We start from the raw sequence: 23869 nt of genomic DNA, 5'->3' as shown, positions 1-23869 counted from the left end.
GCAGTCCCAAGCCCCAGGCATGTTGTGAAATCACACTTACAAAGTGCTGAGCACAAGGACGGCATGTGGGAGGTAATCAGTCGGTCTCAGCAGCTGTGGTCACTGTCACCAATGTGCGTGTGTGTCTCTGGGGAGCTGACTGAGCCTCCCCTGCTGATTCAAAATGGTCCTCTCTTCAGCTCCACAGGCATCCGGGAGGCTGAGCGTTTTGGAACGCCCCCTGGCAGGGCCTCCAGCGTCACGCGGGCAGGAAAGGAGGAGAACAGCAGTGGTCTCAAGTACAAGGCTGGCCGGGTAAGTCTCTCAGTGGATTTGCCTGTGAGTCCTGCAGACCCGGGAAAGGTCTTTTTTTCTCCTCCCAGGAGCTCTGTGGCTCTTGTGTTGGCCTGTGAAGGTGGAGTGCCAGGCCGGGTCACGGGGGCATCCAGGACAGATGCCCTAGATGTACCTTCAAGGAACCTTCACGATGCTTTGGGTACAGGGCACAAAGCCCCCGCAGGGCTTCGAGTAGCGCCTGGATCTCAAAGTGCAGATCTCACCTGCCTGCATCAGAATCACCTGGGGCTATTACTGAGCGTGCAGATTCTGGGACCCACCTTGGTCTCCTGGAAAAGGAGTTCTCTCTCTGGGGCGAGGGGGATCCTGCATTCAGCCAGGCTGCCCAGAGGGTTCCAGCGCAGCCCCAAACTCTGAGCCCCAATCACTGATTTCAATTTGGTACTTCGGTGACCTGACCAATAGCAAAGATGAACCTCTGGTGACTCCAACCAAACAGTATGAAAACATGTGCAGTTCAGTTCCAATTTGCACAGACTCCAACTGACACAGATTCCTCAATGGAAATGCACAGACACAGATGGCAGAACTGGGTAACCCAAAATGTCTTCCATTTGAAGAAGGCGTGATCCCCATTCATTCATAAACATGAATACATTGCCACTTTACCCTTAAGAAGCTCCATTCTAGAACATGCATTCTAGTAATTGGGGCTGATATTGCCCCCAAAGGAGTGAAAATTTGTTGTGGCGGTGGTGGGGGGTGGGGGGTGGTGGCAAAAATTCTTATGCTTTCTATGTAAAAGCACAAATGTACATATGGTACGTAAGCAGAGGCGTAGTATGTCTGTGACATTACAATTTCACAGCAGGGGTGCAATTAGGAAAAAACTTTCTAAAAAGTCTCCTTAGGGAGCAATAATAATAAAAAAAGAAGATTGGGAAACACTGGTCTGGAAAGAAAGGCAGTCAAATAAATAGTTACAAAGCACTAGTGTGACTACTTTAACACAGAGATGTGTGCAATAAGAGAAGTATTTTTGAAGGCCTACTGCGTGTGATAATAATAGTTGAGAGATATTTTGAAGGCCTACTGCGTGTGATAATAATAGTTAAGAGAGAGGTATTTTGAAGGCCTACTGTGTGTGTGATAATGATAGTTACTATTCATTAAGTACATCAAGTACTTACTCGGTACAAGCACTTGCTATGTGCTTTGCAGATAGGACTTGACTTTTTTTTTTTTTTTTGAGACAGGGTCTCACTCTGTCTTTCAGGCTGGAGTGCAGTGGCGCGACCTCAGCTCACTGCAACCTCTGCTTCCTGGGTTCAAGTGATTCTCATGCCTCAGCCTCCTGAGTAGCAGGGACTACAGGAGCTCGCCACCACGCCCGGCTAATTTTTGTATTTTTAGGAGAGGCGGGGTTTCACCATGTTGGCCAGACTGGTGGGACTTTACTTTTTACAACAAACCTGGGAGTTAGAAACTACTATTCCCGGCCGGGCACGGTGGCTCACGCTTGTAATCCCAGCATTTTGGGAGACCGAGGCCGGCGGATCACGAGGTCAAGAGATCGAGGCCATCCTGGCTAACATGGTGAAACCCCGTCTCTACTAAAAAATACAAAACATTAGCTGGGCGCGGTGGCGGGCGCCTGTAGTCCCAGCTACTCAGAGAGGCTGAGGCAGGAGAATGGCGTGAACCCGGGAGGCGGAGTTTGCAGTGAGCCAAGATTGCACCACTGCACTCCAGCCTGGGTGACAGAGCGAGACTCCGTCTCAGAAAAAAAAAAAAAAAAACTACTATTCCCAGTTTGTAGCTGAGAAAATGGGCTCAGAGAGGGGAAGTGACTTGTCCAAGGTCACACAGCTGGAAAGTGGCAGAGCAGGGATCTGAACCCGGGTCTGTGAGTCCCCAAAACTCGCATTCTTTCTGCCACACCAGGCCTTCCAGAATGTTCCTCCTTGACTTGGGAGTGCAGTCAGACCTCATGGGCCTGCACAGACATTCTCACAGGTAGTCTCCAGGACACACTTCTTCAACTCTCCACCCACCAAGGAGGGAAGAAGGAGGCTTTTGTGAATCAGGAATAATCAGACGGACAATATTTGTCCTCACCCTTGGTAACCAACTGAATCCTTCCGGGGGCGGCGGGGACACAAAGCTCTCCCCTAATGGTCATTCACAAACTCCCCTCAGCCTCCCTGAGCAGGGAGTATTATTACTAATAGGAAGAGCACACAGAGGTTAAGTAAGTTACTCAATCACAGAGCAATTAGAATTGGAGACATTTCCCAGACCTTCATTCTTAATTCTTGTTTCTCTTCTTCCTGTCCTTTGATCATATTCTTGTCTTCTCAGCTGCCCCTGGGGAAGATAGGAAGGGGCTTCAGCGGCAAAGATCCCGATTTCCATGATGACTATGGCTCTCTTCAAAACGAAGATTGTGGAGACGATGACCCCCAAAGCAGGCTGGAACAGTGCCGTCTGGAAGGCTACAGCAGCCTGGAGGTCACCAACGTGTAAGGAACTGGTGGCTCCACCAGACCCAACGTGAGAGACCCAGGAAGGAAGAGAAGCCAGATGGCCCCAGGTGTCGTTCTCACTGTACATAGCAGCTGCAGGCTGAGGATGTCCCCTGCTCCTGGGCAAAATCCCAACGCACTCTGCGGTTTCAGCTCCACAGCGCCCAGGAGAGAGAAGACACCAGCCCACCTGTCTTGGGTGGGCCATGGACTTTCCTGTTCAGCTGGAGATTGGCCCAGAGGACCTGTCACAGTGTCCGGCCCTGCCTCCATCCATGATACGCAGGCTCCACCTCAGAGTGACCGTCACTGTGGAGCAGCCAAGCAGTCCCTGGAGCCTTAAACTGAGCTGCCAAGGTGGGAAGAGGCCCACAGTTTCCCAAAACACCCTTCCGGCGGGAGCAGAGGGAACCCCAACCCCACACCCCAGCGCCCAGTGCATTGGCAGAGCCGGGTGCAAGAAGTGCTGCCTCTCGCCAAGACGTCGGACAGGGCGGGGGTTGGGGGACTCTCGGCTGCAGCACCCTTACCCTGGACTGAGAACTTGGGTCCTGACTTGGCTCACTGAATCTCTCTTGGGAGAATGCAAAATCCTTCCACCTGCAAAGCTCTGTGACATATGGGGGCGGACGTATTGAAGAGCTGTTTGTCGATCCACCCAGGAGTGGCTACGCTGAGTGGGGAGCCAGTGAATGATCCATGCAGGAGTGGGGCTTAGCAGCCACATTTCTAGGAGATGCAGATATCCTATCATCACCAGAATGAAAGCTATTGGGACAACAGGATCGGGGATGACCGATGACCCCATATGGTGAATCTCTGGCCTGTGGTTTGGCTTTACTGAGATTCCAAACCCCATTATCTGCATCAGTGACAATGGTATGGAGTGTGGCGATGAGTTTGGGGTCTGGGGCAGGGAAATGCTCAACATTGTTAACCCAACAAACCTTTCTTGTGATGTCCCTGTCACCTGAAACATAGGTGACATAGCTCACCAATGTCCTAACCGAGACACAAACTCCACAGAGCAAAATCATTCAGTATTGGTGGGGAGAACCCCAGCCCTTTTCTTGACCTGCCACTGTTATGCTGTGTGGCTTCTTCCCAGTGGCCTCACCTCTCTGTGCCTCAATGTCTTCATCTACAATACTTCTGGTTCCCTCCCAGGGACATCGTGAGGATTAACACTTGCTAATATCTGTAACACACTTTGTAACCTCTCAGGAGACAATGGGAAGTTATGGGGTAGCTAATTTCCCGTTTACAACACAGAAATGACATAGAGCTAGTTCGCTCCAACTCTTTTGGTTGGAGCAGTGTGCAAAAGGAGGAAAAGAAATGTTTAATGTTCATACCTGCCAAGAGCCTCCAACAGGGCTCAAGAAACATATGAATCCCATGAGCACAGCCTTGAAAACCAGTTTGACTCAAGCCTTCGGGCCTCAGTTCATTGACCAGATGACAGCCACGTGATGATTAGGGAAGGACGGATGCATTGCAATTCTGCTTACACATTCTGCTTACAGCCACTTGTTGGAACCATGATGCTCGACCTCCTTCAAGGCCGTTTGCACTGGGGCTTGAGTTTCCAAGATTCGCAACAGGTGTCAGCCTCTGAGAACCCTCAAGGCATGTGTTCTTCAACCTGGCAAATTGTTTCCTCTCGTGGGGGAAGCCGAGCTCTGATGAACTTGAGAATTACACCTCTCTCATGCCGAAGACCGTGGTGTTCCCCCTAACGACATATACACAGCCTTTCTTGCTATCTGAGACCAAATGTCTAGTTGGTAGACAGGTGGCTGTTTGGCCTCCTAAGGGCACACTTCTGATCCTGGGCCCCAGGCGGTGAATCTCCGGCATGTGGCTTGGCTTTGTTCAGACTCCAAATTCCATTATCTTCATGACATTCAGCCTCATCCACAGGGTCCTGAAGCTGCAGTCCACAGCTCAGAAAGGAGAGGTGAGACCTGCCCCCAACCTGGTGCCACAGGTCACTCCCAAGCCACATCCAGCCTGGATGACCTGGGATCCCAGAAACTGCCCTTTGGGAGGCAGCAATGGCAGTGTGCCCAGGCAGGCAGTTATTCGCACAGAGTGAGCCCGAATTGTAGAGCTTGAATGCAGAGCTGATGATTTGAAACCAACGTTCACCCAAGTTGTCAGAAATGGCACTTACATGGTTTGATCTTACCGGAGACAAGTGGACAATTGGGGGTCACTGGCAGAGACGGTATTGCCCAAAACGTTCACAGCAGGAGGCCAGCAGGCCTGGGGCAACACGGACAACCACAAATGCCTCTTTTGGTTTAAATTATGCCATCACATCCCTCTTTCACCCATGAGGCTCCCCATCCCTGACAGCCAGGTGAGCATTTGGAGCTGGTTTCTAAACATGAGGATGGGTTGGTTGTTAAATTAACAACCTCCACAACGTCAGATTGAGTGAGCTTTGTCTGCTGGAAAAACCCAAAATGTCAACTCTGCTTTAAGGTGGGCAAGAAGAACAGAAGGCGCAGACCTGGCAGAGAGACTTGAGCTGATTGTCACAGGCTACAGAGGGGCCAGCTCCAGAACAGTGACCCGCTACATACTGTCCAAGCAGCCTGAGTGTGGTCTTGGTCCCTGAAGGGTGATGTGGGCATCTGGACCTGGGGACGATGTGGATGCGCTTCTTAGAAAGCTGTTGTAGCTTGTGCCTGTGGGTACAGAAGGCACCTGCCCGGTAGACTCTCAGCTTTCTGACCCCCGGGAGCCTCTGCGAGGCCCCTTTGTCCTTGGCTGAGCGGGACCTTTCTTTTGGAAATCTGTCTGTCGGCATTACTGTTTTCAGACCCCAGGCTGCAGAGGAGGGGAGAAGCCACGCAACAATCTGCACCCAATCAGGTGGAGAGAAGGGCGTCTCTACACAGCCCGGCCAGCGTGGAGGGCCCCAGGACAGGGACCCAAAAGCTTGATGTCACTGAACAGGGCTGGGTACTGGCAGAACAGGAAGATTTGGCCAGAGGTGACCTCAGCGTTCCCTCCAGGGGTACCCAGGCCCCTCTGACCCTGGGAGAAGAAGGCCCATGCTCAGGCCCACCTCCTCCTTCCCATCAGAGCCCATGCGTCCTGGGCACCACCACTTCCACTCTGCTTTGTGAGGCTCCAGAGGGCTCTTCCTGCTGTGAATGGAGAGGAGAAGAAACCCTGTGGGCAATGGCAACCTCTGAGTCTGGCATTCTTGCCGATAGCTGGCCAGCGAGGAGAATCTCCCGAGCCCTGACACACAAAGGCATTTTGTGGCTGCAGAGGAAATGGGTTGGCTGTGAACACAGATGCGTTTCCCAGGGCCCTGGCCCCGAATCACTTCCCCGAGAGTGAATTTTAACACTGTAACAATAAATACTACTGCACAGCACTTTATGGTGGAGGGGGCTTCTTTCTGTGTTTTCTCATTTAGTGTTCCCAGCAGCCTGTTTGTGAGATTATGAACCCATTTCACAGATGGAGAAGCTGAGATCGGAAAGGTGGAGGGGCTTGCCCAGCTCTGTAAAGCTAAGACATCCCAGGGCAGGGACTCAAACCCAGTCCATCTGCCTCCGAATCCCAGGCTCATCCTCACAATTACACACTCTCCCAACCCTCACCCCCCTGCAATGTTGGCAAACCCCCCTCCTCCCCCCACCTCCCAGCATAGGATTTACCTTAGCAGGTAGCATCACTGAAAATGCAATTCAGGTGCACTCGGAGTGTCTAGAAAAGTCCCTGTGAGGGCACTGCCTTCTGCTCCGGGAACTTGCAGTCAGGAGGAGACACCTGAAAAGTCCCCTCCCCTTGTGTCATTTGTGTCACTCCGTCACTCCTCCTGGGGGCACTTACATCTTCAGATTGCCAGACTGGATCTCTAGTGGGGGACGCCCCAGCACAGTGCCCCTCAGACCGCCCCATGGCCTCGGATCACCGGGTGGGGAGGTATTTTGGGAGTGCAGGTGCAGGTGCAGATGTGGGAATTCGGGAGTCTCACCTGAGATCGGCATTTCCAACAAGCGTCCAGGTGCTGCTGCCGGTCCAGGGATCTCATGTCGAGTTCCAAGGTCATGGTGCACAGACGGGCCTTCCTAGCAAAGCCCCAACCACACAAGGTGGGGGCTGGTCTGTGGGCTCCACTCAGGTATCCAAAGAGCCCTGATGGAGCCCCAACTCCCCAAACCAGGCTGTGTGCTTCTCGTGGGGCAGGAACCCAGCCGGACGTGCTGCCCGTTGCTCACGTCGTTAAGGGCTGAGCACTCTGGAAGCGTGTATTAAATGGAGAGGAGACAAGAAAAGTTAGAAGACGCTGAGAGATAGACTGGGGCTGGCCAGTTTCTCTAGGCTGACCACAGATGTTGTATTATTCAATCTGCCTGGGAGCCAGGGCTGGTCCTTAGTGGTGGGAATCTAGTGGCAGAACTTACACAGGTCATGAAAGGAGATAAGAAACACACCAGTGGCCAGGGTGATTGATTTCGGATAGTGACAAGTGTGATCAGGACTTCAAGTATTTTGAGCTGAGACCTAAATTCTGAGGAGCCAGCCCTGCAAAGATCTGGGGGAAGACCATCCCAGGCAGGCAGGCAGGCAGTCCCTGAGCTAGATGCTGAGGACGTAATGGTGAAAAAATCCTGCCCAACCACTACCCTCTTGGTGGGAAAGACAGACACGAATTAAATACTCCACCAAATGTCATTGTGGTCTAAGTCTTTTTTTTTTTTTTTTTTTTTTTTTTTTTTTTGAGATGAAGTCTTGCTCTGTCGCCCAGGCTGGAGTGCAGTAGCAGGATCATAGCTCACTGCAGCCTCAATCTCCTAGGCTCAAGCAATCCTCCCACCTCAGCCTCCCGAGTAGCTGGGACTACAGTCATGTCACCACACCCGATTAATTTGTTTTTGTAGAGGTTTCACTATGTTGCCAGGCTGATCTTGAACTCCTGAGCTCAAGCAATCCCCCTCAACATTGGCCTCCCAGAGTGCTGGGGTTACAGGTGTGAGCCACCGCACCCAGCCAACTGTAGTTAAGTCTTGACAGCAGAGGTAGCTGGTAGTCAGAGGGCTTTTCATATCTTTTCACATGGGGGATTTAATGTAGAAAAGAAAAGATGAGGCCTGGGTGGAGGAGAGTTCAGCAGGTGGAGAGGATTCTAGACAGCCTGGGCAGTGTGTGCAAAGGTCCTATGGCAAGAGGGGCAGAGCCCCATGGCTACAAAGAACCCCCTGAGGCTGGAGTGCTGGGGGTTAGGGGCTCATCTCCTGAGGGTAAAGAAGGGGCGCCAGGCAGCATATCCTCTGCTGGGCCTCTGCCTCCTCCCAGGACCCTCGACCTGGCTCCCTTGCATCTGTGTCATCCTGGATGCAATTTGTACTTCTTAAGTGCTACACCTGGACATGAGGCCCCATCTTCTGCAAACAGTTCGCTCTTTCCCTTTGCTCTGGCTCACAGCTAAATTAGATTTATCAGGCCACAGCCCAATCCAAAGGGCCCATGAGGTGGCACTAGGATAGCCAGGGCACAGCTGATTGGCTGCCAACTAAGGTGTCAGGTAGAATCTGCCCAAGATGCCTGTTTTCAGCCATGCTGGTTGCAAGTTGTGCCGCTGATTCCCAGTGGCAGGGAAGGAAGCTGGAAAGGAGCTTCATCGAACCGGTGAGAAACGCCCAACTCCCCTCAATTCACTTGAACCAGTCAGGGCTTCTTTCTGTGGTTGATCTCCGGCACCCCAGGCAGCCCTGGCATTGAGGGGAGTCAAGAAAGGAAGACCCAGCCCCCAGGGAAGGGCAGAGCCTTGTGTGGGATGCAGGTGAGGGGCTGGGTCTCCCTGAGTCTCTCTAAGCCTCACAGTGCCCCCACCAGGAGGAGTGGGCTGAGTCCTCATAATAATTGGCAGCTAAGATTCTATGCATATGTTTGTTGCAACCACTTACTGTATGCTGAGGCTTTGCACAAGTATCTCTTTTAATCCTAAAACCATCTGGAGGGGTCCATGCTATTACTATTTTACTGATGAGAGTCAGCGAGTGAAGGAGCTCTCCCAAGTGTTCACTGCTAATAGAGCCAGAACTTGAACTTTGGCTGCATTAACCGTATTCTGCCGGGCCCTGTCCCCTCCGGCTGCCTCTCGGATGAGGACTTACATCCCAGAAGGGATCCTCAGCAGAGCGCAGATGGATCAGTTCATCTCAGTGTTTGACTAATTGCCTTTGAGGAGTCTTATGTGGTCCCACCCCCCTCCCCGCAACACCTCTCTGGACCACAAGGGATCTCCGCTGAATTCCAGAGGCTGTAATCTGGGTCTCCTCTGAGACATTCCACATTCTCACCTTTGCATTACGGTAATGTGTGGGAGGTCTGTAGGGACTGTGACTGCTCCTGGACCACATTTCCCGGTGTCCAGCACACTCTTGTTGTCTGTTAAGCAAATGAACGGATAAATATATAAAAATTCACAGAGCAACAGCTGCTCATGCAAGACGCTACCCTGCTGTGCCGGCCAATATGGCAGCCACAGGCCACATGTATTTAATCAAATTATGAATTAAAATTAAATTAGAATTTAAAACTCCATTCCTTAGTCACACTAGCCACATTTCAGGTGCTCTATAGCTACATGTGGCTAGTGGGTGGCTGCTGTACCAAACAGGCAGATACAGAACATCCTCATTGTCACAGAAAGTTCCACTGAACTGTGCTGCCTCGTAGCATCCAGAGGGGATTGAGTTTACTATACAAGCCCTGCCCTCAAGAAACTTCCAATCTGGCTAAGGAGGGAAAAAAAAAATTAAGGCTCCAGGAAAACATAGATAGAAAAACAAAAGACCATAGGGCAGGTAGAATTTCTATATGAGCCAGTGATAAAGTTCGAGTATTTGTCCCTGCCCAAATCTCATGTAGAATTGTAATCCCCAGTGTTGGAGGTGAGGTCTGGTAGGAAGTGATTGGATCACGGAGGCCAATTTCTTTTTTTTTTTTTTTTTTGAGATGGAGTCTCGCTCTGTTGCCCAGGCTGGGGTGCAATGGCATGATCTTGGCTCACTGCAAGCTCTGCATGGAGGCCGATTTCTAATGAGTGGTTTAGCACCATCCTCTTGGTGCTAGCCTCGTGACAGTGAGTGAGTTCTCGCGAGATCTGGTTGTTGTAAATGCTGGCATCTTCTTCCTACTGTCTCTCTCTTGCTCCTGCTTTTACCATGTGATGTGCCTTCCACCACATTACATGGTAAAAGCAGGAGCAAGAGAGAGAAAGTAGGAAGAAGGCATCTCCTTTTGCCTTCCGCCATGATTGGAAGCTTCTTGAGGCCTCCCTAGAAGGGGATGCTGGCACCATGCTTCCTGTACAGCCTGCAGAACCATGAGCCAATTAGACTTCTTTTCTTATAAGTTACCCAGTGTCAGCGATTTCTTTATAGCAGTGCAAGAATGGTCTAATACAGGCTGGGCGCGGTGGCTCACGCTTGTAATCCCAGCACTTTGGGAGGCCGAGGCGGGCGGATCACGAGGTCAGGAGATCGAGACCACGGTGAAACCCCGTCTCTACTAAAAAATACAAAAAATTAGCCGGGCGTGGTGGCGGGCGCCTGTAGTCCCAGCTACTCGGAGGCTGAGGCAGGAGAATGGCGTGAACCCGGGAGGCGGAGCTTGCAGTGAGCCGAGATTGCGCCACTGCACTCCAGCCCGGGCGACAGAGCGAGACTCTGTCTCAAAAAAAAAAAAAAAAAAAAAGAATGGTCTGATACAGCCAGTGACCAGTGACTGAAACCCCACTCAAAAAATGGTTTGAAAAGTCAGTAAATGGGAATGAAGCGGCATATGTAAAGAACAGTCAAGGTCAACAGCTGGCTTTGGACACAGCTGGCGCCAGGGTGTCCGATGATGCTTTCAAGACACTCAGCCTTCTTCACCTCTTGGGTTTGCTCTCCTCTATACCAGTTAATTCTCAGACAGATTGTCCCCATTTGTTGGCAAAATGGCCACAAGACAAACACTGTCTCAGCCAGCAACCCCTGCACAAGAGAGACCCTCCTGCCAGGCGGTTCTAGCAAAGTCTCAGGGTGGAATCCCATTGGCTTGGATAGGATTGCAAGCTGACCGAGGGTGGAGTCAGCCCACCCAGGCCTCATGGCCTGAGGACACAACGCATGCACTGATTTTCCAGCTCTTAAGGGGTGAGAGAACAGCAGCCCAAGAGCGCCCCGCGGCTCTTAGGACTTGCCAAGCCAGCGGATCCTCTAAAGTGGCCTGGCAGGAGCCTCCTCTTTCCCAATACAGGCTTCCTCTCTCCTGCAGGTGGGGCTGGGCAGGCAGACTCCGGGGAGAGGAGCCCCCTGATATTCAGACAGGGGAAAAAACTTAAGACCAAGCACCCAGCAGCTCACATAAGTGCCAGAAACAGAACTGAGAATTCAGGGACATCCAACCTTGAACTGAGGACTAATAAGCACCAATACTGATTGGAGCATCACACTGTCCTTTATGCCAGCATTTCTCAGTGAGCACTACTGACATTCTGGGCCAGTTTTTGTTTTGTCTTGTTTTGTTTTAATTTTTGTAGAGACAGGATCTCTCTTTGTTGCCCAGGTTGGTCTCGAACTCCTGCGCTCAGGCAATCGTCCTACCTTGGCCTCTCAAAGTGCTGGGATTACAGGCATGAGCCATCGCACCAAGCCCAGATCATTCTTATAGGATGTTTAGCAGTATCCCCGGCCTCTACTCACTAGATGCCAGTAACAACATCCATCTACCCAGTCATGACAACTCAAAATTTCTCCAGACATTGCCAAATGTCCCCGGGGGAACAAAATCATCCCTGATTGAGAATCACGGCTGCGTTTTTGCTCATTTAGTCTCCACAACAATCTCGGGTAAGTGTTGTTTTCCTCGTTGGTCAGATGGGAAACTGAGGCACGGAGTGTTCCATAGATTTTCCAGTGTCCCACCCTAGTGAGTGGCAGCAGGACCTCAGCCTCAGCAGACTGGTTCTCTGCAGAGTCTGGGCTCGAACCCACTGGGCCATTACAGCCTTGGCCCTAAAGCTGCTGGTCACACCCAGCTGTTTACAGTAAAATTTCCTGAAGCCAGATGTCCCCAGGGAGGAAAAGGCCTCCTCATTATTAAGTACTACATGATTGGAAGCTGGATCCGCCCCCTCTGCCTAGAAGAATACTGCTCTGTAAATTATAGGTTTAAAGGGTAAAGACAGCCCCATCAGCCCCATGAGCTCCTGACTTAAAACAAGGTAATAATTTAGGGACTTAGAAAGATCTGGTTCGGTGAGTACTTAGAATAGCTAATCTTGGACCATACCTGCATCATCACCACCTTTTTTAAAATTTTTTTATTTTATTTATTTTTATTTATTTATTTTTTTGAGACAGAGTCTTGTTCGGGCGCCCCAGCTGGAGTGCAGTGGTGCAGTCTCAGCTCACTGCAACCTCCGCCTCCCAGGTTCAAACAATTCTTCTGTCTCAGCCTCCCAAGTAGCTGTGACCACAAACGCACGACACCATGCCCAGCTAGTTTTTGTATTTTTAGTAGAGACGGGGTTTCACCATATTGATCAGGCTGGTCTTGAACTCATGACCTCAGGTGATCTACCCACCTCGGCCTCCCAAAGTGCTGGGATTACAGGCCATCATTTTTAAAAAATAGACAATAGGAAACAACCAGGACATTTTGGAAACTTGCCCACGTCCAAACTGGTCAAGTGATTTGGGCCCTGCCGCTAATACAGCTCATTAGTGGCGGTGTCTGGCAGCAGCTGGGTATGCTAGCCTTCCGCCCCTTCTAACCAAGGTTGGAGCTGAAAGACCTGGTGGGGCTGACTGTCTGTCACCCAGGCTCTGCCACATACACCAGGCTGTGTGACGTGGGGCCAACTCCTTACCCTGTCTGAGCCTCGGTGGAGTTGGAGCAGATGTTCTCTGAGGTCTTTTTCTGGCTCTGAAGTGGTAGGTTGGGTGAGGAGTGGAGGTCTGGGCCGGGTGGACAAACCAGGAAAAGCCCCTGTTCTTCCATGCCCCACCTCAAGTCCTAGAGAAGGAAGAAAAAGAATGGATACCCTCCCATCACCATGACGCCACATGGCCGTCGCCAGCCACCACCACTCCACACACTCACAGGGACCCCCCTGCCTGTGCCCCAGGCGCGGCCCGGGACCTCCCAGTGGGGGTCCGCCTCTCGCCTTGTGGTTTGGATTTGATGGGAAATTCCTGGGTGGGAACCAATCAGGATAGAGAGGGAAAAGCATCCCTGCAGAGACCTCCCGATTGATTGGCTGGCCTCCGGGAACTGTTCCGCCCCCACTCCGTGAAGTCATTGGAGGTGGGGGTGCTGCTGATCTTGGTGCCCTTAGGATCCTGCTGCCCCCACCTCACCCCCAACCCCGCCTTCAGGGAGGTCTCAGGATCCTGGCTGGACCAATCCAGCCCTGCAGCCCTGGCCCATGATGAAAGGTCCAGGAGTAGACTCCAAACCTGAGAGGTGAAAATCAGAACCCTTCCCGACAGGGCTCCGAATTGCAGGTGGAGGTGAGCTGCTGCTTTCTTTTGGATCTTAAGCTGTATGACAAGTCCCAGAGCTGCAGCCTGCTGCATCCCACCCACAAGGAGATGCCTAGAGAATGGGGCCCACCCAGAGTCGGATGCCTAGATGGGGGCGGGGGGAAAGGACAATTGATCTATTCTCAGATCCAGTCGTCTCCAAGGCCACGTCCACCCCTGCTTTCTGCGGTTTGGTTGTGATGCACTAACCACCACCACCCTACCATTCCCATTTCTCTGTGACTTAGTTTGCTAGGGCTGCCATAATCAAGTGGCACAGGCCACAGCGCTTGCACAACAGACATGGACTCGCCCATGGTCCTGAAGGCTGGAAATCCAACCTCAGGGTGCCAGCAGGGTTGGCTTCTTCTGAGGCCCCTCTCCTCGGTTTGCAAACGGCCATCTTCTCCTTGTGGTCCATCCATGGTTGCCTCTCTATGTATGTGTGTGTCCAAATCGCCTCTTCTTATAGGGCAGTAGTCATGTTGGATTAGGGCCCACCCATGTGACCTCATTTGAATTTAATTACATCTTTAAAGACCTGATCTCCAAATACACCCTTAGGTATTCCACATCTGAATTTTGAGGGCGTGCAATTCAGCGCGTAAGAGTCTCACACACTACCCCCATCACCAGCTAAAGACAACTAGAATTGGATTCCACATGCTTGACTGGAGAAGATTCCCAGGTAAATGACCTACTGTCCACTGGCCTTGACACTGAGGTGACTCCCACCCTTTCTCTCAGCAACTACATACCACACACATGCACACACACAACTCTCGCCTGCATTTTAAGGACTCTATCTGCATTACACAGAACAACTTGGAAGCATGAAAGAATCCTAAATTCTTCTGTTTTTTTAATTGACCCAGTCTTGCTGCTAGAGATGAGTAACAAAGTGCCCCCATTTTTCCAGGAAAAAGACAAGGAGTTACTATTATTCTTTATTATTTTCTCTTCTTTTCCCCATTTCTCCCCGTTCTCCACTTCCTACTTAGCTTTTTAGAAATGCAGTTATAGCCTTTTACCTCCTCTACACCGCAAGCTCCCTACAGGGCAAGTTCACCTAACCTGTGCTTAGAAGCTCCAAAGTGAAACTCTCACCCACCAGGAGGTTTCCTTGATAGATAACAGTTGATTGGTGACCCAGAGTATGCCCATGAAGATGCCAACTCGAGTCCCTGTAAATAAGTCATCAAGGTAGCATGTGGACCACCGCCACCCCCGCCCCCGCCGCTGCCGGCCACCGCTCACTTCCACCCCTGTGTAGGCCCCTTTTAAAAACACTCCCCTTCTGCTCCAGAGGCAAGGTGGAACCCTTAAGGCAGGAAGCCTGTACTTCTTTCCCTATGCTAGCTTTGGAATAAAAAGTCACTTTCTTTATACCAGACCTATCTCTTGTTAATCAGACTCTGCAAGTGGCAAGCAACTGAATCTGCATTTTGGTTACAATGCCGTCCCCTTGAGCCTGTGACAGTTGCAGAGTCAGAAGCCAGGCTGCTTTTGTGGGCAAGTTATGGCTCTGTGTCTCCTCACTGCCATGCCACCATCTGGACACCCCAGGACCATCGCCCCTCTTTTGGTTTCTTCACAGGGTTTCCACAGGGCTCTTTTCTGGCCAGTCTCTTCTCCGGGACGACTCCGGTTCTAGCTCAGGATAGAGATCAACCCAGAGCCAGGAAGATGGAGCCAACACCACCCTGACAGCACAGAGCCCTGGTACACTTGCTGCAAGATGCTCTTCCAAGAGCCTCTCAGAGATAGATGGGCATGCAACTGGTGTCCCCAAACAACTGGAGCAAGTCTTAACAAAGTTGCTCTATCATTTATTCATTCAACAAACACTTGCTGGGTGTGTGCCTTATGCCAGCACTGTGTGAAATAGATCTACTGACAAAACAATCTCTGGCCTGAAATAAGGCACAAATACATAGATATCATGTCAGCAGGTGCTGTGAAGAAAAGAAACACAAAGCAAGAGTGAAAGAGTCCAGGAGACGCGTGTTAGGGGTGGGCGGGTTCATTTGGTTTTGTGGTCACTTAACCCAACGAACTCCAGCATCGAGGTCACCAGAGGCTTCAGACTGGCTTGCTAAAAATGGCAACTTTGCAGACACCCTCTTGGTGACACAAGAGTGAAGGCCCCGGGGTGGAGTCCTCACTCACGGGAAAGCCAGTCCATGTCACTGACATCAGTCTCCAAACCCAAGCAGAAAGTTCCTCTATGGCTGGGTTCCCCAAGACCACCCTGACTATTCCAACCACATCCACAACCAGCTCTACTATTATTGGCATAATAGCTGCCTATTTTAAATCGGGCCAGACCTGACATCACTGCCTGTGTCTGTGTAACCACAGGCCTAAGACGCTGGCTCTTTTTTCTAATACATAGATGTGGGTACGGATATGTGTGCCTCTATGTGCCAAGTATGCACATAAATATACAAATAAATATTCCTGCAAATGCTCATCTGCATGTCCCCCAAATCAGGTTACACTCCATGAGGGACATAAGTGCCACAGTCGGGAACCACTGCTTTATGGCATCCAACAGATTTCTCATGCAGCATTGGCCTGCAGCCTCCTGTGGCTGTGAGCTCACTGTACCATGAGTCTGCCTGTGCCCTTCTTAGTTCCAGTTGCTCATGGGGACTTCTTATCACTCTGCCTCCTGGTCCCTCTTCCACGTTGACCCTCTGTTATTTGTTTTGTTTTGGGGAGACAGAGTCTTGCTCTGTCACCCAGGCTGGAGTACAGTGGCATGATCTTGGCTCACTGCAAGCTCCGCCTCCTGGGTTCAAGTGATTCTCATGCCTCAGCCTCCTGAGTAGCTGGGATTACAGGAGCCCGCCACCATGCCCGGCTAATTTTTGTAGTTTTAGTAGAGACAGGGTTTCGCCATGTTGGCCAGGCTGCTCTCGAACTCCTGACCTCAGGTGATCTGCCCGCCCCGGACTCCCAAAGTGCTGGGATTACAGGCGTGAGCCACCACGCCTGGCCTGTTATTTATTTTAAGGCATAATTTTTTTAAGGCATAAATGCCTCCCTCCCCAAACATCTCCTTCCCCTAACCCCATTACAGACCCTCAAGCCTTCTCCAAGCCCCTTGTCCTTCTTCCATGGTCTCCCCTTCCATCTCCTCCTTCTCTGGACAATCCTCTCATAAATACATCACTGAATAAGGACACCGTGCTCCCAAATACACCCAAGCAGTGGAATTGTAATGAAGGGCCCAATTCCCAAGGGTCAGGCCCCGTGCCCTTTACACGAGATCTAATTGAGTCCTTGCTGTAATCCTGGCAGATAGGTACTCTTATCCCCACTTTACAGAGGCAGGAAAAAGTTAAGACACTGGCGCCGGGTCACATAACTAGTAGTATCAAAAGTAGGATTCGAACCCAGATGTTTTTAACTGCTATCCTCCCTTAACCTGGACTTTATGCTCCTAGTAATACGATCGAATATTGTATCAGCTTTTAAAATAATTTACATCCCACAGTTGCCTCATTTATCTTGTGGGCAGCTGAATCGGTGGTGTTCAAGTCAAGCTGCTCACGAGAGTCACTGGAGTACTCTTGTTACAAGTTCCAATTTCTAGGTCTTACTCCAAAGCCAATAATTTAGGGTTTTGAGATAGGCCTTAAGGAATCTATATGCTAAAGCTAAAATGCTTATTTCCAGGCCTCTGGATTTCTGATTCACTAGGTGTGGGGTGAGTCTGGAGCCTACGTAGTTTTTAAACTTCCTTTGGTGATTCTGTGGCATGACCAGGGGCTTGGGACCAACCGCGCTGGGATGTATGGCTCCACTATAGGCAGCGCCTGGGCCATTATAGCTCGCAGTCCCAGAACTCGCCACTAGATGGCAGGACAATACGCCCCTCACCAGCCCAGCCCAGCACAGCTCAAGAAGGACCAAAGCAGCCTAGGCCCAGTAGACAAAGTTTCAGGTGGGCAGGGCCCCCCACCATCCCTGCTAGCTCTCTGCAATCCCAAAGGGTGGCTTTTGGTAGGGAAATGGCTTTTGTTTTTCTTTCCTCCACAGGATGCCTGAAACATCAGTGGGGTCAGCAAAATTTGAAAGCTGGCCTCAGGACAAATAAAACCTGTTAAGCCACTCAGATTCCCTTCCAGCCAGGAGGCCCAGATCCTGAGCCAGTACACTGTGAAGATGATAGACCAGCCAGCAGGAGATGAGCTGAGGAATGGCCTGATGCCAGGCACGAGGTCTTCCTCTGTGCATGCAGCTCCAACGTGAAACGGCAGCTTTTTCCCTTCCTCTGAGGGGTGGCAGGCAGGTGGCCTCCTGGAGTAGAACCACAGGACCACGTGGGCAGCCTCAGGGAGTCAGACACACATGTGGGAACCTCGAAGCAAGACCCTGAACATCACTTTGTCCAGCTGCCTGCCTCCTCTTCATGTTCCTACACAATTAATGAGCCTTCCTCCTGGCCCCTGGGCATGTGGGGAGCGTCTCCTCCTCTGGGTGCCAGGACCCCCCCCCCCGCCAGGGACAATCAGGCAGCCAGGTGTGGCCTGTGGGAAAGGGGAGGCCCTTGGGTCACATGAAAACTGATTCAAGGAAGGACTCCATGGTCACCAGAATGATGGGTACCCAGAGGCCCATACTCTGGTTCCTAGAACCCTTGATGGTGATACTTTACATGGCAGAGGGAGCTAAGGTTGCAGGTGAGATGAGTGCTGCTCATCAGCTGACCTAAAAATAGGAAGAATATCTAGATTAGATTATCCAGGGGGCCCTATGTAGCCACAGGGAACCTTAACGCTGGGTGAAGGAGGAGAAAGAAGTGGGTCAGAGGTAAGTGTGACTACTGAAAAGGTCAGAACGATGCAATGTGAGAAAGACTCAACTTCCATTCCTGGCTGTGAAGATGGAGGAAGGCGCCACAGGTCAAGGAGTGCCGGCAGCCTCTCAGTGCTGGAAAGGACAAGGAAACGGATTCTCCCTAGAGCCTCCCGAAAGGGACACAGCCCTGCTGACACCTTGATTTTAGCCCAGTGAGTCCCATGTCATATTTCTGGCCACAGAACCGTGCAAGAATAAGCCACCAAGTTTGTGGCAAACTCCTACAGCAGCCACGGGAAACTCACACACTGGGCAAGGTGGCTCATCAAGGTAGGTAACATTTGATCCTCAGGGGCGAGGCTGGGTGGGATAGAGCAACGTGTGGAACTCACACTGCTGGTGTTAAAAGATAAATGGTGGCATGTTAAAAAGTTAAAGAGTGTATTTGAGCAAACAGCAATTCATGAACTGGGCAGCACCAAACTGAAGGTGGTTCAGGGCTCCTCCAGAGGAGTTTGAAGGGAGGGCTTTGATAGAGTAAATGAGGAGAATCAGATAAATAAGGAATGTGGGAAATAAAGAAATTATTTGATTGGTTAAGGTTTGGGCAGTTGCCTTATTTAGATGATCCTGGTGGAAAGTTCCTGATTATGTAATTAATGCTTAGCTGGTCTTTTATGATTGGCTAAGGTTAAGCTTCACCTTGTTTATATAGAATCCCAGGGCATGGGAACCACCTCAGCCTAATGGCCTCCCATTTTATTTTAACACTAGGTAAGAGAAACAGCTCACATTGGGCCAGACATGGCAGTTCACGCCTGTAATCCCAGCACTTTGGGAGGCCAAGGCAGGAGGATCACTTGAGGCTAGGAATTCAAGATCCAATAATAAAATTTTTTAAAAGTTGGCATCAAACTTGGTTCTTTCTAATGCCCATGATCTCAAGGTGTTGTGCCCCCAACAGAGCAGGCAGCTTCTAAATGGCTCCCAATGACCCCACCTTTTGTGAAGTCCCCTCTCCTTGATCATGTCTTGCTTCTAAGAATAGAATCCAGTAAAAATGATGGGCTGTCACTCCTGAGATTAGGTTATGAAAGATTGTGACCTCCATCTTTCTTGGGTATGTGTGGGCGTGCTCCCTCTCTCTCTCTCTCACTCTGTGTGTGTGTGTGTGTGTGTGTCTCCTTATTTGCTTGCATTGTTAAGGCCAACTGCCAAGTTGTAAGCAATCCCATAAAGCAACCCATTTGACCAGGAACTAAAGTGGTCTCTGGTCAACAGCCTGCAAGGAGCTGAGTTCTACCAACAACCACGTGGGTGAGCCTGGAAGCAGGTCCCTCCCCAGTTGACCCTCGGGATAATGCAGCCCATCTGGCATCTTGACTGCAGCCTGTGCCAGACCTTGAATCAGGAGCACCAGCTTTCATCCTGACTCACAGAACCTATGAAATAATACTACTGTTTTTCACAGAACCACTAAGTTTTGGCATAATTTGTAACATGGGAATAGATAACTAATATGCCAAGGGAACCACAATTTACAGAAGCATTGCCCTTCCTCCCCAAGAGTGTGCAGCTGGCTCTTAAGAGTGTGTTGAAAACCAGAGTAGGGGCCACCCCCATGCAACTGATTCAAGACAACTAGTAAGTTAATGAGATGAATAATAGTAACATTGATAATAGTAATAGTTAACCTTGTGTAGTGCTTACTAAGTGGCAGGTATTATTCTAAGTTCTTTAAATATAATGAAATGTATTCGGTCCTCACAGCAACCCTACAAGGCAGGTGTTGCTATTTTCACTCTTTTACAGATGCAGAAACTGAGGCACAGAAGGGTTAAGTTGTATATAATAAAGCAAATCGTTTTGGTTTGTTTTTTTCTAGAAACAAGGCCTTCCTATGTTGTCCAGGCTAGATTTGAACTCCTGGGCTCAAGGAATCCTCCCGCCTCAGCCTTCTGCGTAGCTAGGACTATAGGCGTGTGCCACTGTGCCCCGCAAATGTGAGAGTTTTGTTGGGTAGAATGCAAAGGTGGCATGAATTTGTTCAAGATAAAATGCAATATCTCAAAGCAAGTTTGTGCCTGTCAGGGTGCAGCCCCAGCTAAGCACATCCCTGTTCTCAACTGCATCTCCCAAGGGCACCTGTTCCCTCTCTTGTCCTTGCTTTGGTCTGGGCAGGGACCAGATTGAGAAACAGCAGCTGCTTGGCTGCTGGGACCTCTGGCCTGGCTGAGCAGGTGTCTGCACGAAGCTGTTGCCCAGGATGGTGACCCCCAGCCCTCACAGCACAGCACCCAGACACAGACACTCGGGGCCAACATTTGGGTTAAGAGGGAGATGTGAACATTTTTCCAACAACACAAGTCCTATTAACTCCGGAATCGGTTTTTACATTTTCCCATCTAAAATCTTAGATGAGTTACATAAGTGAAAAGTTATTCATGTTGTGATAGTACTTTTTTTTTTTTTCCAAGACAGAGTCTTGGTCTGTCACCCAGGCTGGAGAGCAGTGATGAGATCTCCGCTCACTGCAACCTCTGCCTCCCGGGTTGAAGCGATTCTCCTGCCTCAGCCTCCCAAGTAGCTGGGATTACAGGCACATGCCACCACGCCCAGCTAATTGTTGTATTTTTAGTAGAGACGGGGTTTCACCATGTTGGCCAGACTGGTTCCGAATTCCTGACCTCAGGTGATCCACTGCTTTGACCTCCCAAAGTGCTCAGATTACAGGCATAAGCCACCGCGCCTGGGCTACCTTCTGCAATGATATGAGTTGAATAGATATTTGTGGGCTAAGTTGGAAAACCACCTTGGTTTTGCTAACACTGTCACTATAAGAAGAAAAAAAAAATATATATATATATATATACACACACACACACACATTTGTAGAGATGGGGTCTTTCTATGTCCAGGCTGGTCTCAAACTCCTGGCTTCAAGCTATCCTCCCCTCTCGGCCTCCCAAAATGTGAGGTTACAGGCGTGACCAGCCACACCAGGCCAAGAAAATATATTTTAATTCCCAGGCACCCACCTATCAAGAAACTTTTGAAATGTAACCGGCTCTGGTGTGGACTGGCCAGCACCCACAAAAAGTCCCTGAATATTATAATCAGGGCATTCCACATGCATTGTCAATTGAAATGCCATTGGGTAAATAAGACCAGAATAACTTTTTCTCCCCAGGCAGCCCTGCTATTAAAGAATCTCCATTTGTCTGTAGAACTGCATACCTGGGAGGAGAGAAATAATTTTTAACACAAGGGGCAAGGACTAGTTTTTTTCCTCCAGGAATGAAAGATACCACTAATTTCACAGGAAAATGAGAATCAAGAAATAAGACTGGGGTCTTTCTAAAGCGATCAGGGCAATTTTAAAGATTCTTAGACTCATACAAGAGACCTTGCATCAAGTTCCCCCTGCAGAATGGTCACGAGGTGCCTGAGATGTTTATTCTTTCAGCCCTCAGGTGACCAGCAGGTGATCTCAGGTGACCAGCAGGTCACTTCTGGTCAGGACCAGCCTTATCTGTTGACCCCAGGGTGCCAAGCAATTATGGGAAGTAAGGCCCTTGTGCAGAGACCCTCAAGCTATAAATGAGCAGGAGAATCACCTGGGTGGTTGCTGAAACTGCAGAGGGCACACCCCAGCCACAATGAGCTAGCCGGTTTTTAGTACCAGAGTGATAGGGTTTGGCTGTGTCCCCACCCAAATCTCAACTAGAATTGTAGCTTCCATAATCCCCGTGCCATGGGAGGGACCCAGTGGGAGGTAATTGAATCATGGGAGCGGTTTCCCCCATACCATTCTTATGATAGTAAGTTTTCATGAGATCTGATGGTTTTATAAGGGTCTTTTCCCTTCGCTCAGCTCTCATTCTTCTTCTTCCTGCCACCCTGTGAAGAAGGACGTGTTTGCTTCCCCTTCTGCCATGATTGTAAGTTTCCTGAGGCCTCCCCAGCCATGCTGTGCTGTGAGTCAATTAAACCTCTTTCCTTTATAAATTACCCAGTCTTGGGTATGTCCTTATAGCAGCATGAGAACGGACTAATATACAGAGCCAAGGCATGTTTGAAGTACCTGGAGAGTTTAAAAACTCTAATGTTACAGTTCCTCTCCACCCCAAGAAGGTTCGTATTCAATTGGTCTGAGGTGGGTCCCATAGTTATTCTTTAAAAGAAGCTCCTAACATGTGGACAAGATTGGATATCACTGCTTTCTCAGCCCAACTGCACACCCAAAGTAAGGTTTCCTAAGACACCTTGACAGGCGCATCTGGCCCAGGTCTCAGATGTTTTCCAGCCTTCCTGCTGCTGAGACCAGAGCAAGCACTGTGTTAATGCTGGCTGTCATTATTATTATTGTTGTTATCTTTTTTTTTTTTTTTTTTGAGACGGAATCTTGCTCTGTCGCCCAGGCTGGAGTGCAGTGGCGCGATCTGGCCTCACTGCAAGCTCTGCCTCCCGGGTTTATGCCATTCTCCTGCCTCAGCCTCCCGAGTAGCTGGGACCACAGGGGCCCGCCAACACGTCCGGCTAATTTTTTGTATTTTTAGTAGAGACGGGGTTTCGCCATGTTGGCCAGACTGGTCTTGAACTCCTGACCTCAGGTGATCCACCCACCTTGGCCTCCCAAAGTGTTGGAATTACTGGCTGAGCCACCACACCCACCTGGCAAGAGGGGTTTTTACATCTTCTTCTGAATGTGGCTGCTGTGGCGTGGTGCCCTCTCTCTTCTTTCTGCCTCTCAGCTCCCATGCCTGGAGCCCAGAGCCTGGTCTAGAGTGGGTATGGGGTGGCGAGGTGAGGGACACACACTAGTTCCCTTTTCCCTTATCTTGGAGCATTTTCAAGTAGAATGACTACAAGGCTTGGAAACACTCTGGTGTGCATGCCTGGCAGAAATGAATGCTTCTGGGTACCAAAACCGTGTGTAAAAATGATCATAGCTGTTTTATTCATAGTAGCCCCAAACTAGAAACAACCCTAAAGCTCATCAATGGGAGAATGAAAATATAAACTATGGTATATTCGTACAATGGAGTATTACACAGCAATGAAGAAGAAGAATACAGCTATACACAACACGCTGGCTGGATCTCCCAGACTCGATGATGAAAGAAGCTAGACACAAAAGAATACATACTGCATGATTTCTACTTATTTGAAGTTCAAAAATAGGCAAAATTAATTTATGGTGATGAAGGTTCAAGTTGAGGTTATTTTTAGGGGTTTTGACTGGAAGAGGATACAAGGGGAACCTTCCTTGGGTCAGGGAATGCTCTTGATTTTGATCCAGGCAGTGGCTACATGAGCATATACATATGTAAAAATTCACTGGCCGGGCATGGTGGCTCACGCCTGTAATCCCAGCATTTTGGGACGCTGAGATGGGTGTATCACCTGGGGACAGGGGTTCCAGACCAGCCTAGCCAACAGGGTGAAACCCTGTCTCTACTAAAAATACAAAAACTAGGCAGGCGTGGTGGCACACGCCTGTAATTCCAGCTACTTGGAAGGCTGAGGCAAGAGAATCGCTTGAACCTGGGAGGCAGAGGTTGCAGTGAGCCAAGATTGCACCATTACACTCTAGCCTGGGCAACAAGAGCAAAACTCCATCTCAAAAAACAAAAAAAAAAATTCATCAAGCCATCCACCTGAGATTTTTGCACCTCACTGAACATAAATTATGCATCAAGAAAAAAGAAG

At 50.0% G+C, this 23869-nt stretch overlaps 1 protein-coding gene and 1 pseudogene across 5 annotated transcripts in view; one reads left to right on the top strand and one right to left on the bottom strand.

Annotated features, from left to right (window-relative positions):
- The window catches only part of KAZN (kazrin, periplakin interacting protein), a 1209168-nt gene extending 1202970 nt beyond the window's left edge, over positions 1-6198 (top strand). For all 5 annotated transcript variants that reach the window (XM_055262432.2, XM_055262431.2, XM_063631811.1 and 2 more), the window contains 2 exons: positions 180-294; positions 2638-6198. In XM_055262432.2, the coding sequence (XP_055118407.1) occupies positions 180-294; positions 2638-2802 (280 nt within the window). In that variant the 3' untranslated portion in view covers positions 2803-6198. The remainder of the gene's footprint in view (positions 1-179; positions 295-2637) is intronic.
- Positions 1-23869, bottom strand: part of LOC129472611 (uncharacterized) — a 55922-nt pseudogene that overhangs the window by 17761 nt on the left and 14292 nt on the right.

Source organism: Symphalangus syndactylus, chromosome 22 (genome assembly GCF_028878055.3).
Source record: "Symphalangus syndactylus isolate Jambi chromosome 22, NHGRI_mSymSyn1-v2.1_pri, whole genome shotgun sequence".
NCBI classification, from domain to species: Eukaryota; Metazoa; Chordata; class Mammalia; order Primates; family Hylobatidae; genus Symphalangus; species Symphalangus syndactylus.
This window is presented reverse-complemented; position numbering and strand designations above follow the sequence as displayed.